The sequence below is a fragment of the Tachypleus tridentatus genome, chromosome 10 (genome assembly GCF_004210375.1).
Source record: "Tachypleus tridentatus isolate NWPU-2018 chromosome 10, ASM421037v1, whole genome shotgun sequence".
Classification (NCBI taxonomy): Eukaryota; Metazoa; Arthropoda; class Merostomata; order Xiphosura; family Limulidae; genus Tachypleus; species Tachypleus tridentatus.
This window is the reverse complement of record NC_134834.1, coordinates 48133078-48153265: the sequence shown is the minus strand read 5'-3', so window position 1 is coordinate 48153265 and position 20188 is coordinate 48133078. Positions and strand designations below refer to the sequence as shown.

The window sequence follows — 20188 nt, the reverse complement described above, 5'->3', positions numbered from 1 at the left end:
CTAATGTTTAAACTGATATGATTAATTCAGTTGGTTTTTAATAGCTTTCCTATTGTTTAGAATGATATTTAAAGTATATTGTTCTGATGTTGAAATTCTCTTCAAATTCAATTGTAATGTTCTGTAGGTTTTAAATGTTATATATTTTTGAACTTCAAATAGGACTGTTTTAAATATAACATCCATACTAAATCACTTCAAATAATGGTTTGAATACCATAGTTTAGGAAGAAATTTTAACTATTCCTATTATTTTTGATTTAGGAAAAGGCTAGTCAACTGCTCCCTCTGTGTTCTCATTGCCTTAATTGTGGTGTCTTCCTCAAGTATTTTCTACATAAATATTGAATGTGTTGCATCCAAATATATGTTTGCGTTGTCATCAGCAATTTTGGTAAGTGCTTTTTAATATATGTATATATACATGTAGTTACTGAATTCAGTTTCTTTTTAAATAGAAAATATTCTTGTAACATGCATTATTATTGTTATTTTGTCATCACAACTTACCTAGTTTTTGTTTCCTTACAATCTAAATGATTAATGTATGTAAAAAGTGGTAATTTACTATATTATTTCTAAGCAATAACTATAAAGATTATTATGATAATCTCAAGTGATTGTTTAAGTTTTTCATATTTTAAGCATTGTCTTAAAGACACATTATTTTTGAGAAAACAGTTAAACTTGAGAAGTTTTTGTCATACAGTAGTAATTTGAAAAGGATAACTGTTTTCTCTCAATTAAATTATATCATTTGCTTTAGTGTAAGTTATGCACAAATGTTTTAGGAAAATGTTTCTAATAAAGTTTGTTCTACAAGAATGGCTTAGTAGATAATATTCTAATCTGTTTATTGAATTGAATAACAAACTAAAATCTATCAGAAGCTCAGAATTAGAACATAGTCTTAGTTTTATTTTCATCTTTTAACTGTATTTAAGTTTTTAAGGTGAAGTTTATGAATATGAAAACATATATTTGTACACTTATATAAAGCTTTTATTGTATTTTCCATAGGGATTAGTCATCTTTATTGTTTTTATTGCTTATGCAGAAAATGTAAGTAACAGTTTGTATAAGTACTTCACTTAATTAATAAAAAGATAGTGTGAAAGAAAGAGATAAAGTTACGACAGAAAGTGTTCATACCCCTGCATCCCGAGTAGTTTTTTCTCATAACTTAAAAATTATCATGATTAAGATAATAGAAGTATAATATATCATAAATATTATACTAACACACATCTACGTAAATTTTTATGTAAATTGAACGACAAATAAACTGTTTATAAACAAATAACCAAACATGGGAGGGGCAGAAAGTGTTTGTGCATCTACTTTAATGGTCAGTTATGTAGCCTTTCAGGTGAATTACTTGGTGCAATCTCTCCTCATAGCCCTCCATAATCATTTGACAGTACTCGAGTGGTATTTTCTTTCATTCTTCTTTACAGAAGGCCTCAAACTATTGCAAGTTTTTCAGATGACGCTGATGAACCCTGGTCTTCAACTCATGCCAAACATTTTCAATTGGATTGAGATCGGGTGACTGCGATGGCCACTCCAGAATGCTTATATGGTTCCTATGCAACCAGGATTACACATATTTTGATGTGTACTTAGGGTCATTGTCGTGCTGGAAGATCCAACGAGTCCCAAGCCACAAGTTCCAAGCATCATTCTTGACAAAAGTGCCTAATATATCAACGTACTCTTCTGTTTTCATGATTTCGTTGAGGCGGTGAAGGCTGCCTACACCAGAAGAGCTGAAGGAACCCCATAGCATGATCAAGCCACCTTCGTGTATAACTGTAGGGATGGTGTTTTTTGGAAGATTTCGTTCCCTCTTCTTACAGAAAATATAGCAAACATCATTGTGGCTGGAAAGCTCGATTTTAGTCTTGTCTGACCAAAGAATACTCTTCCAATAGGTGAATGGTTTATCTACGTGCTCTCTTGCATACCTCAATCGTGCTTCTAAATGAATAGGCTTTAAATATACAGTTCTACGAGGATGGCATGCTTTGAACTCAGAAGAGCGTAACATGTGCGTAACTGTAGTGGTGCTTACTTCAACCCCAGCTTCCCTTATCAATTTTTGTATGTCATTACGTGTTAAACGAGGGTTCTTACTAACCTTTCTCTTGGTTTTCTCTGAAATTTTGATGGGGCGTCCAGAACGTGAGAGGTTAGCAGTTGATCCTGTAAGCTTAAACTTGGCAATTATGCTTTGAACAGTAGATTATGGCATATTAAGTTGTGTAGCAATACCAGAAATAGACACATGAGACTTGTATTTTACAATAATTCAGTTTTTTAAATCACTGGACAGTTGTTTCCTGTTCGCCATGGTGACCAAGCAGATAATGATGGAGACGGCACTAAATTGCCAGAAGTAACTTTTTGCTGGCTAAATTCCAATAATTATGAATGCAGTGTCTAGTTCTGAAATGGTATAATGTAGTTTATTTGCCAAACTAAACAAAATTTTTACGTGAATATCACATTTTTCACACATTCTGAAATGTATGAACACTTTCTGCTCCTCCTATTTTTGGTTATTTGTTTATAAACAGTTTTTTTGTCGTGTAATTTACATAAAAAATGTTTGTAGATGTGTGTTAGTATAATATTTATAATATACTATACTTCTATCAGCCTAATCATGATACTTTTTTAAGTTATGAGCAAAAAACTACTCGGGATGCAGGGGTATGAATACTTTCTGTCGTAATTGTATACATATATGTATAGATGATTAGTCTTACAAAAGTATAAATAAGGAGAGAAAAGCAACATAGCACATATAAATGATCTGACAACTCAAGCATCTCTAGGTACTGGCACACAAGTCCCATGTTTTCCTTTTCCAGTTTGTGTCTTGAAAAGTCACAATAGAAGACCATAATTTATATCCTACCGAAATGCCAAAATTCCAACATTATACATAAATCTCTCACATGATAGCTTTCCTCAGTCTTTCAGTGTGCTTTAATGCATTGAAATTTCATTATTTGATGCACTAGCCTTTATACACTAAGTTTAAACTGCTCATTTAGCATGCATAAAGCATTCAACAACCCTCCATCAACAGATGCATGACACACTCTTCTAGATCAACTGTCTCTCTCTATACTACTTGACAGAACCTCACTCTTTCAAATGGCACATTATGAGTCAAACATGTTTCTCACTTTCATAAGTACTTTGCTCAACCTCACATAGTGATGTTTACTGATTTTACCATTTTCACACAAATTATTGTGATTTATGAATTTGGGTTTAACCATGATTACTCCTGAAGTTATTGAGGGTGCACAAACTTTTGTCACCCAGGCCTCTGGATCAATATTATCTGCCAACTTAGTGCAAGCCTTCTTTTTTATGGGATTAAATTATTACATAAGACCTGGACCTCCACCCTTTTGCTACATGGCCATTTCTTGCACCTTTGGAGGAGGTTTGACCTTCTACTCCTTTCCTTATATTCATTACACAGGTTTCTCACGTTTTGAATGTTGTTATCACAGTTTTCCTTTATGGGTTTGTATTCCTTGACTCTTTGAAGTTTCTGACCTTTTTGTCTGAGAACTTTCTTTGTTATCCTGACGTATCTGTTTTATGGTCGTTTCTAATGAGGTACTTTTCATCAGGTTTTGCTTGTTTGCCTGGCTGCTTTGTTGTTGAGACGGTACATGCTACTTGAAGGGATTTGTCTCCCTCCATCTTCCCTCAAAGACTTAAGGACGTGTCAGATTTTTCCTGACCTCATTTATGGGGGGGCCATTCTTATTTTTTGTAATCTTGGGTTGACATTATCAGGTTGCATACTTTCTTATTGTCCCTTGCTAATCATTTCTCACAGTCTCACCTTCATAGCTCCTTATTTTCTTCTTGTTTCCAATCCTACTACTTCTATGCCTAATCCTTCACCCACATCTCATATGTTTTATCCTTATCTTCACTTTTTTCAAGTCCATCAACATTGTCAACAGTGGAATAAGTGACTACACTACAGGCTCCAGTTTTGTATCTATCAACCACACTCAATTGTTCCTGGAGGTGGCTGCTCATATTGGGTGGATAATTACATTGGAGAAGTCCATCTTTTCAATTACACTGCATCTACTTCCCTTGGAACTTTTCTATAATTCTCTCCTCAGTAATACCCAGCCTTCTCCACTTCTTCAGGATTTGGAGCAGTTGATCACCAAGACCCTATCCTATCAGTTTCTTCCAGCTCAGAAGGTTTCTTTCTGTTTAAGAGATGTGAGCTTCCTTGGAGGATCTCCCACCCATCTGTTGTGTTCATATGCATTCCCTCCACTGGGAATTCCAAAATTAATGGACATTCAGCTCATATTCCTTTAAATCACCATGCTATCCTTCATTCTTCCATGTGGATTGACCTTGCTTGATGGTAAGACAGAGACAATATAACAGCTGGTATTACTCTTTGTCTGGACCTGCTTCTCTTATGGGTTGGAATGCAATACCCCACAGATTTCTGGGATTTACTCATTGTCTAAATCTGGGCATCATGTCAAAGTTTTGGAACTCTTAGCTGCTCATTGAGCTATGCCACATTTTTTTCCTTTTTCTGATGGTGATTATAGTTGTAGTGCATTCCTACGACTGCAATGATCTCACCAAATCCAAGTTCTTTTATTTTCAGACTCTTGGGGCTCCTATTCTGGGCCAATGTGCACAAAATACATCTCTTGGCTTACCATTTTCTCAGTGCTATGAATCTTGTGGTAAATTAGTTTACAACTCCACATATAGTCATTTCCACAGAATGGTCTCTCAATCCTCAAGTTTTCTGATAGTTATGCTCTAGTCTGGGTACTCTGCATATAATTGCATTTGCCACCCACATGAGAAAACAACTTATCTTTCTGGTCTCCATTTCTTCGTCTTTAGATCTTATAGGTAGATGCCTTGATTCAGAAATGATGGGGCCTTTACATTTAGACCTTTCCTGTTTATACATCTCCTCCCCAAAGTAATCTACTTCATCTGCACCACTCTGTGTTGAGTTAGTTCTCTTGGTGGCTCTGGTTTGGTCAATTCAGCCTTGGTTCCTTCTCCTGAGGCCTCTATTATTGTCATCATGTTTCCCTCTCCCTCTGTCTCTTTCTCTCCTTCATCAACCTCATTTAGATATCTTCCATCATGCCATCCCCAGCCTCTGGCTTCACGCATGGCTTTTGTCAGGTAGCTTCCTTGGAAAGAGTCTGACAGTGTGTGATGCTTCTCTCTTTCCCCTCTTTATAAGAGGTTTACCAGTGATCTTGGACTACTTTTAGTAATTTGCTGCTATACCAAAATTTACACACCTCCTGCTCTTCCATTTTTTACTTTTCCCTGATTTTCACCTGGTTATTTGATGAGAATTTTCAGTTTTGACCTGTAACCTCATCTCCCTTATGGGAGAAGATTATCAGCTTATTGTGTTGGCTTCCTCATCCCTCTACTTAGAAAGACATCATCTTTATTACATCTTATCAGATTCAACATATCACCATGTTTGTAGCAATTCATTTTCATTGTCTTCTAAAGGTATTGTCTATACCATGGCTGAGTTCTTTTTTTGGTGGCTATCATTTACCTCCTGTGGCAATTCTACACACATTGGTTCACATTACTGATGATGGGACCTGTACCCTTGACTATATGGTTGTGGTTGAGTAGATACTTAGCAATGTCACATTGAATGGCTCTGTCTTCATAATTCTGTGAACTGGCTATTAGCTTTTCATATTTTTTTCCATGTATGTTTGGAGTGGCCTATTTGTGTCTGTTTTTTCTTTATACTATTTGTGACTCTTCTACTGGAGTCAATTTGTTTCAGGTATTGTTTGTATGGTTGAGGATGGAATGGTACTCACATTGATTATTTAAACTTTATACATTATTTTCCAAGGTCTTTCATTTACTTGGTTCAGACTTTTATAACACTCCACTTCTTTAAATGCAGAGAGCATATCTGTTCCATAAGTGGTGCTGTGCCCCATATGTATGTTTCCATTAAACTACAGATCACACCTGTTTGCTCTCTAGGTAGGTACACTTTGCATATTTTCCATGTTCCTCAACCTATTCAATAGGGATTATAGCTATTGTGTGAAAGGAGGTATGTATCATTTTGGAAGGTATCATTTTCTTGCACTGAAAATAGATTTATGATAGATACTTACCTTTCTTCACACTTCCCATCCTTTTCACTTCCAATATTATTCTGTTTCTTATTTGTTGAAAGTAAGTTTCACACCAAATAGCATGTAGGGAGACATCTGCTCTAGGAGAGTGTGCCATGCTCCTATTTGTGGAGGGTTGTTGGATTTATGCATGTTAAATGAGTAGCTCAAAGTTAGAACATATAAAGGCTTGTGCATCAAATGAGAAAATGTCTTTTCAACACATTAGCGGGCAGTGGAAGATCAACAAAAGCAATTTTGTGAGAAGAGGAAAGTATCTGTCAGAAATCTGTTTTCAGTGTATGAAAATAATATTCTCATGTCTATATAGACCCTGAACCTCAAATATCATTAAGCACCAAGTGATACCTATGCAACTAAAGTATGGATCATGAAGCTAGAGAGCATAAATCAAACAGATATTTTATAGGAACTATAATTAACCTTATTACTGTTACATTATTTACATTATTTTGCTTATTTTATATGTTCAGGTTTTAACAGTATTTTTTGTTTTTTTAAGAGATATTTTAGGCATAATTATGGCTTCTTTAAGGCCTAGTATTTAATCATTATTAATGAAAATAAGGAAACTTGAGTTGATGTTTTCATCAGTTATGAGAAAAAAAGGAAAACAAAGTGCCTGGAAATATTGTTTTTGTATTGAAGAATTTTCTTTTCTCCTACTAGCGACGTCAAATTTGCTCATGTTTAAGATGTTACAGTGAGTCAACAAGTGAAAAACAGGTAACAAATTTTATTAACATTGGTTTTGTTACAACACTGGTGAAGATTACTCTCAGTAATACTGTTTTTGATGATGTTTTTAGTTATTACACTCTTCGAGACTGTACTGATTAATATTATATGTTGGGCTACAGCTGTTATTACTTATTTGGTTTTTGCAATAAAGTGGATTATATTTTAATACTGACATATTTTAAGTTACTCAAACTATAATAATTAACCCTTTTACTATGAGGTTGGTAAAATATACACAATTTTTTTTCTTGTTTGCACACATTAAGTATTTACACTGTAAGTTTTAAGACAGTGTGTGTATCTTCACAGAATTTGGTATACTTTTAGTAAATATTACAAGTTTCTTTTTCAAAAAATATCAGATTTTTTTTAATTAAATACTTTTACTAAAAATTTGTTTGTTAAAATGGAGTCTGTATCATTACTAGTCTGAGTGCAAAATGATTTCTTGTTATGACTAAGAAAACTATTCTTTGTCCCAAAATTCTCAAATGTTATTAGCATAATCTATAAAACCTCTTAAATACATTTCAAACATTTGTTTTGAGTAAGAATTTATATTTTATGTAATTTTCTATATACTAACTATGTGGGGTCTGTCACTTGACCAACCTCTTAACCATCATTAGGAAATAAATATAAATTATGCTTTTTTTGTGCTAGAATGACTACCAACTATAACACAAAAATACATATATTTAGATTTTGAGCTTAAGTCTCATAATGTTATGTATTTATTATTTTTTATTATATTAAACTTCCAGTCATACCTAGCTATATAACCTGACATGGCTGTGTTTTACTAGACTAGTATTTTGTAATATACAGTCACATTTCAATTATTACACATTATATATGTATATAGATTATTACTGTTTAGAAATAAATTATTAAACTTATTTTTCTTAAAATATAGAACAATAAATCGGGAAGTAAAGCACACAACTGTTTTTTTCTCACTATGACCTTTGAACTCAGTTACTGTTGGACGTAGGTTGCAAAGGCTTTTAAAATTTTGCACATGGAGGATATAAAACAAAATTTTTTCTTTAGGTTTTATATATACAATTGAATAACCAAAGAATTGTAAATAACTACACTGATAACATAAAATTTAATTTATTAAGCTTAGTAAGTAAGCTGTATGTAAGTCTAAAAAAAATTTGAAACTTCTACCACACTAAAAACACAACCTACTTTCATGAAATCTTGGTTTGAAATAATGTAGTAGCCTTAATTAAATTGGCTGAATAAACCCCTAGGGGACATTCTGAGCTGTCAGTTGGTTATTTACTTGTCATATACTGTAGTAGAAGCACATAAGGGACTGTTTCAAAATATTGAAAGAGTTGAATGGAGCCACTGTGTTTGATTCAGTACATAAGCCATATCTCAAATAGGCATGTTACTGTCAACGTTAAACAGTAATTTTCCTATAATCTCAGTGATACTTTATATAAAACTTTTCTAAATAACTCTCCTTTTTAATGTAATATCATGGAACACATATAGTAATCTTGTTTTCCATGATAAAAGCTCTTGGAACACACTCAGTATTACTGTTTTTAGTATTAATAAAATGTCTTGGATGTTGTTTGCCAAAAATATTTTTTTACTCACCCTATTAGTATATTCATCCCCTGCTGGGAAAGCAGTGAGTCTTCAGATTTATAGCGCTAAAATCAAGGGTTCAGTTTCCCTTGGTGGACACGGCAGATGGCCCAATATGGCTTTGCAAAGTTTAGAATTTGGACTATACATGTGTGAGCTGGTATATATTCAGTATTACTATCCTGGTTAACTGAATATATGTAGGGTTGGTCCATTGGGCTGAACCTATGTAGGAGAAGTGATGTAGTTTTTAATTACAAACTTATAAAGTGTATTTTCACAAAATGTGACAAGCTTTTAGCCAACAATACAAAAGGTTTCTAATAGAGATATGTATGGAATACTGACTTCAGTCTGACACAGACTCTGACAAGTAAGATTTTAAGGTGATGTTCATGTTAAAAATAGTTTGGTCCATTTTACAGTTTGAAAATTGCATTACCATTACCACTACATCCATATAAATGTATATATAAAGTGATTTTTTTTTTCAATATATCCTGTATAATGTATCTGGTATTTTCTCTACTCTTAACATTGAACTGTTATGAAATCAGCAGTGTAGGATAACATGAAATGTTGATAACTCTCACATCAAATGCATGTTGAGTGGCACTCTGTATAAGATTGGGACTTGCACACTTTGACCCACATTTGTGCATATAAGGTCAATGTGTAATGTCTTAGACACTCCGTAACACTTAATATAACTCACTTTACTGGTATACATTCTTAACAAGATCATATTTTTGACTGTATTTGTGTGAGGTGAAATACACTCAGTATTGCCTTTCTGATTAATATAAAGTCTTGGACACTTAGTAATACTGGTATGATAACTTTAATGTATTTTAATGTGTTCTTATCCAGATTTCATTAAGGTTTTCTGTTTGTTTTTTTTACAGCTGAACATATTTGCTAAAGTTGAAGTTCCTTTATTTTTAATACTTATAGAATATGTAAAGCATAATACAATATTGTTTTTTTTTCAGGCTGATTCATTGAAGATCCAAAGTAACTCTTTTAAAAGTAAGTAGTGTGGACTGAATATTTTATTCATAATTTATGTGCATGGTTATGATAGTGTTTAATGATGCGGGTATTTGTTACTAGTGATTAAAACACTTTACTCAGAACCTGTGGGATCAAAACTCTGCATTGAACAAGTCTGCCTTATCATTAGCTATTTCTTTGTGAGCTGGCAGTACTAAGTGTGGTGTGTGTATATATTCAACTTTATTACTCATCAGGATATCTGACAACCTAGTTACATACCCAAAGTAGCATATTGTCTTTTATGTATATATATACACACACACTAGTATTCTTTTCAGTACAAGAAAGAAATCATTGGGACCCCAGGCAGAAGAGACCTTTGAAACACTTAGAGCAATAAGGTTGTTTTAAATGGGTGATTTTTATCATTACCATTTTGTTTCATCGTGATCCCTATAATTAAGCACATCTGTACTTAATGATAAATCAGTAACACATTAGGCCACATGATAACTGGTCAGTATCCACTAGTTATATTTTAAAAGAGAGGAAAAACATTGCTCAGTTGTACAAGCATGAAAAATTTTAATGCTGGGGTAACTTTTAATGAACTATTTGTTAATATTTCTGATACCTTGTAAATAAAATCTGTTAAAACAAGTTACTCATACTTAGTACTTCTTGTGTCATCTTCACTTCATTAAATTCCTATTTAATTATAACTTGTAGAGAGATGCCAATTTTAATAGTTGAATTTTTCTCTCCTTTCACACTTGAGACAGGCAGAGTCTAGTGATTAATGTGCCATAATGAGCATCTAGGGGTCTGTGGTTTACTAACTATTTCCACAGAATCACACTAATGTAGGGTATTGGGTTCATTGTAGGAATGAGTCAGTTATCACTGTTCGAATAGAATAACCTAAGAGTTCAAAATGAGTTCTCTAAACTATGTGCTGTCTCTCTAGTCTATCATTTCAAAATTAGGAATATCTAGAGTAGACAGCACTTCAGTGAATAAACAAAATACTGATATTTTGTAATTTATTAGAATATTTATGGATGATAATATTTTCAGTTTGACTTTCTACAGGAGTTTACCATTTTACTGACCTCCTAGGTTGAACTTTTTCTTTCACTACTATTGAAACTTGTTAATAAGGTTAACACAGTTGTTTTATTTTTACAGTGTATGTGAAGCCAGAGGTAATCAGCAACAGGCATCACCACTTAGATGTGATTGATGACTATCCTGAAAAACGTGCTGAACGAATCCGTCGAATGAGATCTGAAATAGAGAGAACGGAGAGAGAGAAACAGAGGGATTCTTATAACAATTTAATGTCCAGCAGCTTCTCAGATAAGATTTTTCAGAATGATAATAGGGGTAAAATAGCCCAATCAGGAAGTAGTATGGATCTTTCACATAATAATGATGGTCTACACATCCCATGCAGATTTCATCATCCAATGGTGTCCTTTCAGGACACTACTGATGTTTCGTTCTTTGAGTTACAGGAATTGGAAGGTAGTCCACGTAATAACCATTCTTATGATGACAGCACTTTAGCAGATCCAAATATAGAAGACAAGAGAAACGTTTTTGTACACGGTAATTCATCTAACAACTTTCATGCACCTTGTAGTTCTCCTGTTCCTCTGAAAGTTTCCAATTGTTTGGATGAGTCAGGCCAGGATTGTTTCCTTAGTTCCAAAACTAGAAGCCAGAGTGCCTTACTTAAAGCTAACAGCGACTTTTTGAGCCAAGTTGTTCCTCCAGGGAACAATCTTTGTGATCGTTATGAAAGTGTTTCTGTTACTGAAGAGAAGGAACACAACACAAAACATGATAAGGGTGAGTCACAGAGGTTGGTACTCAATTCCCATTCACCAGTAGAATCTAAAGAAGGTATCAGAAAGGAAATGAACAGAGTTGATGACAGTAATAAGCCAAAGTCTAAAGATTTATCCCAATATAAGGTATCTTTCAATACAGAAGATGGAGGAGAAGAAAACCCAGTGAGTCCTTTATTCACTTCTTGCCAAAAGAAACATTTAAGTATGACAGCTGTGTAATATTATATGTGTGTTTATGTCTTATGTAAGATATTTATGTTAAAACTTATTGTTGCTCAGCTCCTGAACATTTGCCAAGTATATCAAAAATCATATAAACTATTTTTGATCAACAAAATTCCATATACAGTTTTTAAAGTTAAGTTTCATTTCAAAACTTAATAAAACAAAGTCCATATTTAACCATTATAGTGGTAAAGTAGACTCGCATGTTTTTGTTCTTGAATTTTTAAAGTGTGATAAGCGACTTTATTTTACTTAAAACGTTATAGGAGAATTTTATGATTTTCCAGGTGGCCACAGTCTTTTAAAACCTTTACACTATTCCTATTTACTGTTACTATTTCAGTAGAAGATAATTTATTTTCAAATATACTTAAGCTTCTGAGTGAATGTACATTGATTTCTTTGTTATGGAATCTAGGATAGGTCATAAATCATTTAAATATCAATACTGGTATTTGAAATTTATTATTGGCTGTGATTGATGTCTGCTTTCTTCTAATGGAAGTTCAATAAATTTGTATATTATAGTCTACAGCCATATATAAATCCATACATATAAGGAAATGGATATTTTAGTATGTAATTACATCAGTTTACATCAGCTTCAGTTAGTAAAAGAAAGTGTTTCCCATTAGTTTTGTACATCTTTACCTCAGGAACTATTGTCAGCTTTTATTAACTTTCTTTAAAGCAGCCTTGAGTTGTTGTTTTTTTTTCAAGGAAAAAGTATCAAACTTGCTAGCTGTTTTATAGAAACCTAAACTATTTAACTACATTATTTATTAAAATTGAAATAATTATATGAAAAATGAATTGTGTATTAATAGGCCATCAAACTTAAATAACTGTGTAAATAACAGGACTGTCAACTTTTAGAGTGAGATTTTTGAAAAAGAAAATAAAATTTTAGTGCAAGTTAAAATGTTGTGAGTGCTGAAGACAGTTGCCTTTGGGTGGGTCTATGGGCATGCACCCCCTAGAAACTTTTTTTATTTAATGGAAAATGCCCGTAGAAACTTTCTTTATTTAATGGAAACAAAATGGTGCAATCTGATACATTTCCTGCATCAATGTGACACTGAATTTGATATGGCTCCAGCTGGTGTATCAATCAATCACAGTGTGTTAAAGAAAGCTGCTAATATAATAAAAATGTGAGATTTATTCAGTAATGTTATGAGCTTTAGGATAGACCCAGAAGTATGAGTGTCATACCTGATAGACGAGTGTTGGTAACATTGAGATAGTAACCTCTAAAAATTGAGTGATTCAGACAGTGATACAGGTATCACGAAATACTTTTGTTTGCTTGATTTTAAACGTGAATGTTTTAATATTCTTTATTTAGTATGAAAATGGTACGTCTTGCTAAGTTTTATTAAGCTGAACCCTAACCTACACATTAATTGTTGCTTGCAGACACTGTCATATACAATGGAGAAGCTACCAGGGACCATTTATTAAGTTAAAAGTCAGGATTATTATACAAATGTAGCACCGTTGAAAGCTAGAGTGAGCTCAGATTTACAGTTATAAGAAAGTGTATGTAGAAGCAACAAAAGACTTGTGAGAACATTGTCTAACAGCACTCCTATAATTCAAGCAGTTGCAGTCTATAAAACATAAAACCCAGTACTTTAATTATGTCAATGTGTTTTTTGAAATACATATACATCATGCATGCTACTTCTATTTGTAGAGAAAGATAAACAATACCATTGAAAGCACTTGAAATGTATATTATTCGAGCATTTGTGCTAACTGAGGCTATAAACTGAATAATTACAAAAGTTTGCCATTTTCTTCACAAAAATTAGCTTTAAATTATATATACATATATGTATGTATATACTTAAATTGTTGTTGTTTAACCCAGAGTTATAAGAAAGGCTGATTCTAGAGGTTATGTAATGTTTGAAAAGTAATGGAAAAGAGGACTAGCTGGATTAGTCATTACCACAGTTAGTATCTTATGAAAATATACAAAGAAAAATAAAAGTTTGTACTTCAATTTTATATCAGCATGATCAATAGAAACAAAAAGTTTACATTTTGCCCAAAACTGCTTCTGCTACATAAAAAAAATGCTTTTTAACATGAAAATAAAATTCTGGAGAACAAATTATTTTATCATGTTTGACCACGAATAGAATTTTATGTACATTATGATTCTATTTATTATATATATATATATATATATGGATGTTGTATACTACTTTTTCCAGAGAAAAGGAATCTGATACTAAAAAGATAGAAAAAACAGAACTCAATGTTTTGATCATTTAACCCAGTATATAACCCAGTTTTGTGCATTCAGACTAGTTTTTAACAGAAAAATATTTTTGTACAATACTTCATGACATATTTAAACAATACAGGTTGAGGAATATCTGACATTGGATTCACATGAGAAGCTTTGTGAATCTAATGAAGCAAAATGATATAGTGCTTTGAATTTGGAGTGTTTAGGTATTGTCATGCATAGTGATTTGTTTATTCTTGTTACATGTTTTTTTTACTTATTTGTTCATCTGTTTTTCATTTTTATATTAATAAATTATTCACTTGTTAACTGTTATATCTTTGGTATAAATAAGGTCAAATATTAATGACAACACAGGCCTGCAAATTTAAACTTCGTAAAAGTTGTTTTTGTTACAATAACAAATGTTCCATAATTCAGCTATGCAGAGTTTGAAAATATTTGTTTGTTTGTTTTTTATATCATGTAAGGATTTTTTGCAAACCAAGAAGAAAAAGGGAAAAAAACAATTTACCACAAATGTAACAGAATATATTTGGGTTATTTGCACAACATCTTGTTGCCATAGCGATGAATAAATAATATTGAAAAGAAGAAAATAATGTCATAGTGCATGCACAAACAAATACTATACAGAAGTGGCAACTCATGCAGCCTGTTAACCAGTTACATACTTGTGGTGTGTTTTTCATGGGTTCTAGAATGATTCATAAGACTCTAACATTGCAATTGGTCTAAAGAAATCTATAGCCAGTGGTTTTCAACCTTTTAAGCATAATAAAATGAGACCCAATTTCAACAAAAATGAGTCATTTATGTAAAAGTACATATGATGTTTTGTGAGAAATTTTTAGTTGATGGAGAAAAATGGATATAATTTTCATATTCAGTGCACAGAAATTACTGTTTAGCATGTAAATATTTCAAGACACTAAAACCATTACAGGCCTGTGTAATCAAACCGAAAAAGCCAAGAGAAACACAATTATAAAGTGAACATTCAAAGTGACTCTTATGACTCTACAGGTAACTCATATTAAGTGAAATTCATTTTATGCATTATTGAACATGTAGCAAGAATAAAAAAGGCCAAATATATTAAAACATTTCTTAAGATGAGTATTTTCAACTGTTACTCAACTTGTGCTCAGTTATTCTGATATGTCATGAAGAATTATATGATGTTTTTTACAAAAGTAGTTCAAACACTCAAAACTGTGTATATCTTGTTAATTTAGTATCTTGTTGTTTTTACCAGAAGTAATACTGTAAGAAATCTAAATATTCATATAGATTTTTTTTTAGATATAATACCATAAAATGTTTGAATACTTGTATAGAACTCTAATTTAAATGAAATTCTTTTATAACTAAAAGTTGCTAAACATGATGAAACGAATATTTTATAATCTTATTTTTATGTTAATGAACAAAAAAATGTGGGGATGGCATGGTCTTTTGGTCAGGGTATGATTTTCGAACTGTGAAATTGCAGGATCAAAACCCATTGGCAAACATGCTGTTGTTTCAGTTGATGGGGCATTATAATGTCATGACCTATTCCCCTTTTCATTTGTAGCAGAGTAGTTCAAGAGTTGGTGATGGACAGTTGCCGTTCCTCTCGTTAGCAGTTCAAAATTAAGAGCAGTGACAGATAGCCTAAGGAGATTTTTCATAAATAAAAGTAAACAAACTGAACAAAATGTGAACGTCTACCAGTTTGTTTTTCATACCTCCATTGCTCTGAAAAAAAAAAAAAAGGATTCACTTATTTGTATGTATTTTAATGAGTTATTACTTGGATGCATACTTTTATATTGACTTTTGTATACCAATTTCGTCAGACGTTCCTTATGACTGCTTAGCAGTTCCTCTATATTTTATATACGTATGCTTGTAAACGGTGTGTATTTTGCACAATTTCCATGGCGTTTATTTGATGTTTTTACTGAATAGTTTAGTACATTTAGACCAAATTGCAAAATATTTTTTATTTTGTTTTTAAACACAAAACAACAATTGGCTATCTTTGCTGTGCTTACCATGGGCATCAAAACCCAAATTTTTAACGCTATAAGTCCTTAGATGTACCTCTGAGCCACTGGAGGCATATTGATAAATATTAACCATTGATTATGATGGCGTTATTATCTCAACTGACATATATCAACAAAAGTATTAGTTTTGGTTTCATATTTTTGTTATTTAAGGATTAACTCTGCAGTTGATCGTTACCATTTTATATTGTTTGAACTTTTGGAACATCTTTAGGCAGTAAAGTGAAATTGTTTCACTTTTCAAGTCTATTCTGTACGTGTAGCATGATATATTGAACTTCACTGTTCGTATTGTATATCGTAGTTACTCATGCATCAAGTACCCTAGATTTTTTAACCAAATTCAGTGCATTTCTTTGAGGTTCGGTGTACAGGACGACCTCTATTGTAAAACAAGTTAAGGATGTTACTTTTATAAAGAAATTCCCCAAAAATTATTAAATTGTACTAACCTGCGCTCGTGAGCAACCAGAAGTATTTTTATACTTTTCAGACGCCACAGACAGCTCATTGTGGCATTACTTTAAAATATGAAATAACTTTGTAAAGTTTTCATCACAGTTGATCTAATTTCCTGTTACAAAACGTACTAAACCTTAAAATATAATATTAGCAATATTTTAGTATAACGGATGAGCTCAATGCATTTCAAAAAATGTCGATCAGTTGTAAGAAGTATGCGAGATAACCTCTAGTTATGACAAATGATACAGTTGTCAAATATCTAATTGTAACGTAGTAGTTGGCACAGTTCCAAAAAAAAAAAGAAAAAAAAAAGAAAAAAAGTAAAAGGAACGACTAATTTTTGGTTAAATACTTCGTTAACCAGAGTGTTTGTGTTGAAAGCTAGTCTCTAAACCTGTCTACAAGATGAGGGATAAAATCAGACATTATTTTAAGAGTAAAAGGTGTCGTCTTATACACTGGCAAATAAGATATGCGGGTTTATAAATCTTTCAAAAAGTGTTTAATTAAACCTTAAGCTTGAAGGCTTCTAACGCTAAAATTCACGGTTTAATTCATGCAGCCTGAATAGCGTAGACAGCCTATTGTGCAGTATTGTTTAAAATCGAACAAACAGGAACGCTTTGTTTAGATACCGAATTAACAAACACAAATTTTGTGTATGCTTGGATAGTAATATTTTTTTGTATAAGCAATGATAGTTTGTGAAACTCTCAATTTAAAAAAAAAAAAGAAAGAGAGCCTGATTTTTTATAATTTTATATTAGGCCAGTATGTATCAGGCTAAAGTGGTCACTGATTTTTTATGTTTGTGTTGCCACCTCAAATAGTGCGAAATGGGAGAAGAAAGGGGGGTACAGTGTAGTTCATAGTAACTGTAAAAACACGTGGGCAATCTCGAGTCTTCGAAAAAGTAACGGGATGGATTTTGGCTTTCCTGAAAAGAAGTGGATGCCATCCAGCCCTACTTCAACTATTGTATACAAGTTTGTTTTGTGTTTGTGTTGTTATTTCCTCGTACAAACACAAACAAGAATATTTCTTTTATTATTTGTGAATTCTGACACTAGAAATCATTTTGTACAAACAAACTTTAGTGTTTTTATTTATTGCGTTATATTGTAAAATAAAATGTGCTTACCAGTGGCACAGAACAATGTCTGTGGACTTACAACGCTAGAAACCGGGTTTCGATACCGGTGATGGGCAAAGCACATATAACCCGTTTTGCGGCTTTGTGCTTAACTTCAAACAAATAAAACAAACAAAATGTATAAAAAACTCAGATAATTATGCGCTCAACTGTCCGAGGGCTTTATCTATAAAATTGGGTTTCGATACCAGAGTGTGACAGAATACAGATAGTCCATTGTGTAGCTTTGTATTTAACAACAAACAAAGCTCATTTTATACTAGGCAGTCCCCAATGGTTGTCATTAAGCTCGGCGATTTATAACGCTGTAAATCTGGTTTCGATCCTTGTGCCAAACACAACGCGGGTAGTTCTATATCTTTACTTTCACTTAAATGAATTTTAACACGTGTTTTAGTACAACTCAGAATTTTGCTGTGTATTGTTTGATTTGTTTACACGTATTCGTATACAGACACACTATATTTGTCTTCAAAGAACCTTAATGCTGTTGATTGTCATGCTCCCATGTTTCCATTGTTTATCACTTACTTTGGTTACCTGTTCATTCTATTATACGTATTGAGATTTTGTTTAATACAAAATGCTATTTTAATATTAACATAAAGTAGGCATAGTGAATATAGATCTACTTGGTAGGTGTGAACTGAAGATAGTTTTAACGTTGTATTTAAGACATTTCAAGTGTAAAGTTGAAAAAATACTATTTCATAAAAACTACAAAACACAAATTATTACAGTTTAAATATAGAGACACTGAAGAATTTTGAATATTTCACAGTGAAGGCACATTTTTAAAGAAATTATTCGATCTTGAACAAAACGGGCGTTTATAAAGCTACTTTTTAGTAAAAAATGGATAATACAAATACCCATAATCTTTCTTCTAGAAAATGACTATTTTACAGCATCTTGTAGCAATGCAGGCATCTATGTACTATAGTTTGATCTCATCGGTCATATCAGTTAAGATTAGTAACTGTGAATTAAACCATGTGAGTCGTAATTCGAAAGCCGTGTCTATAGAAATGAATCAAATAAAACTACGTTGAGAAACCTAGTTTTAGAAAATAAATTATTTTTATCAGCCAAACTTAGATAATAATTTTTCTTCTGTACAGAGTCAAAATCATTTAACTTCTAAAGTCGTGAAGGAAGTAATATATAATGTTTCCAAGTGCATACTTGTAGATATAAAATGTATAGTTCGTAACAGTGATTTGTTGTGTTTGCGTGTTTTAGAAAATAGTTAAAAAAACAAAATAACAAGAAGGCGAAGTTGAGAAAGCTAGTCGATTCAGGAAATCTCGCCATACAATTTGAAATTTGCTTTTATTATTGATCCTAAAAATTTATTGTTATTTCAGAGTTGTTTATACGTAGCATTAAATCGTAGGCCGAGTTGTATTTCTCGTGAGTGATACCAAATAATGAAGGTTTCTCACAATATATATTTATGTAAGGCTAGAGTTTTATACATATGTTTGCGTTAGTTTTAAGTTGTTTTTCTCCTGTTATTATTTCCTTCATGTTTTACGAACTGCTGACAGGGTAAGTTTTTGTAATGAAGTGTAGTATGTAAATAAGATGTGCATTTTAATGGTTTGTATAAAAAAAAGTAATTATATTTAAGCCTCATATTGAACTATATGTATGATATTGTATAAATATTGTTTCTCCTAAATCCATGTATAAAGAGCTGATGTTGAACCAAAGTTTTCCTTTTGATTAGTTTCTTACATTCTCATCAAGCGATCTTAGTTTCATCAAAATGTTCGTTTCATTCAATTGATCATGTTCCCATCTAATCATTTCGGCTCATATATGCTATCGTCGTTTTGGAATTCCTAAACTTAAAGGAATAAATAAAAACACGTGTAGTGTATGTCAGGTGTATCATGTTAACGTAACTTTTATAGTCAGAACGTTCGCATTATTATCTGGAGTCTACTATATTGATATTGTATTACTCGTGAGTGTAGTGGAAATCTGTACAGAACTTTCTGAATCTCATCTTATCTATAATCGCTTGTATTAAAAACGTTTCTGTCTGGTCCGTGAGTTAGCTTTGATATTGAAAACAGAAAAGTATCATAATGTCGATATCGATTATTAATGTAACTAGTGGAAGTAATTACATATACATAAAAGCTTGAATTTATATAGTTGTTTTGCTTTTTTCCAAAAAGGAAACATTAAAACGTATTTCTGAAAATCTTTGCGTCTCTCTCGTGCGTTTGTTATGATTATGGAAATTGAAGGAAAAATGGAAATTCACAAATAACACTGATGAATTTGTTCATTCCCGAAAAGGACGGTTGTAGTGCGCTCTATATTGATTTTTACTTCTTTCGTAGTAGAATATTAAAGTTTTTGTAAATTCTATAATTTATTTCAACATTTAAAAAATATTATGTATCAATAATTTAGATTCATGAACATACCTAACGATACACTACCCTCCAAGCTTTTCACAGAATCATTAAAAACTTCTACTAATGATCTAGGTACGTTAAATCTGTTTACTTTTAAACAAGTTATGCTAATTTCGTTTTATACTAACGGGGTCTAATAACTTCCAAAAACAGTAAATATAA

General features: G+C 32.1%; 1 protein-coding gene across 9 annotated transcripts in view; it reads left to right on the top strand.

Annotated features, from left to right (window-relative positions):
* LOC143229213 (uncharacterized) overlaps positions 1-19806 on the top strand; it is a 314530-nt gene extending 294724 nt beyond the window's left edge. For all 9 annotated transcript variants that reach the window (XM_076461217.1, XM_076461214.1, XM_076461211.1 and 6 more), the window contains 5 exons: positions 265-394; positions 1021-1062; positions 6894-6950; positions 9569-9605; positions 10761-19806. In XM_076461217.1, coding sequence (XP_076317332.1) covers positions 265-394; positions 1021-1062; positions 6894-6950; positions 9569-9605; positions 10761-11647 — 1153 coding nt within the window. In that variant the 3' untranslated portion in view covers positions 11648-19806. The remainder of the gene's footprint in view (positions 1-264; positions 395-1020; positions 1063-6893; positions 6951-9568; positions 9606-10760) is intronic.
* The last annotated feature ends 382 nt before the right edge of the window (positions 19807-20188 follow it).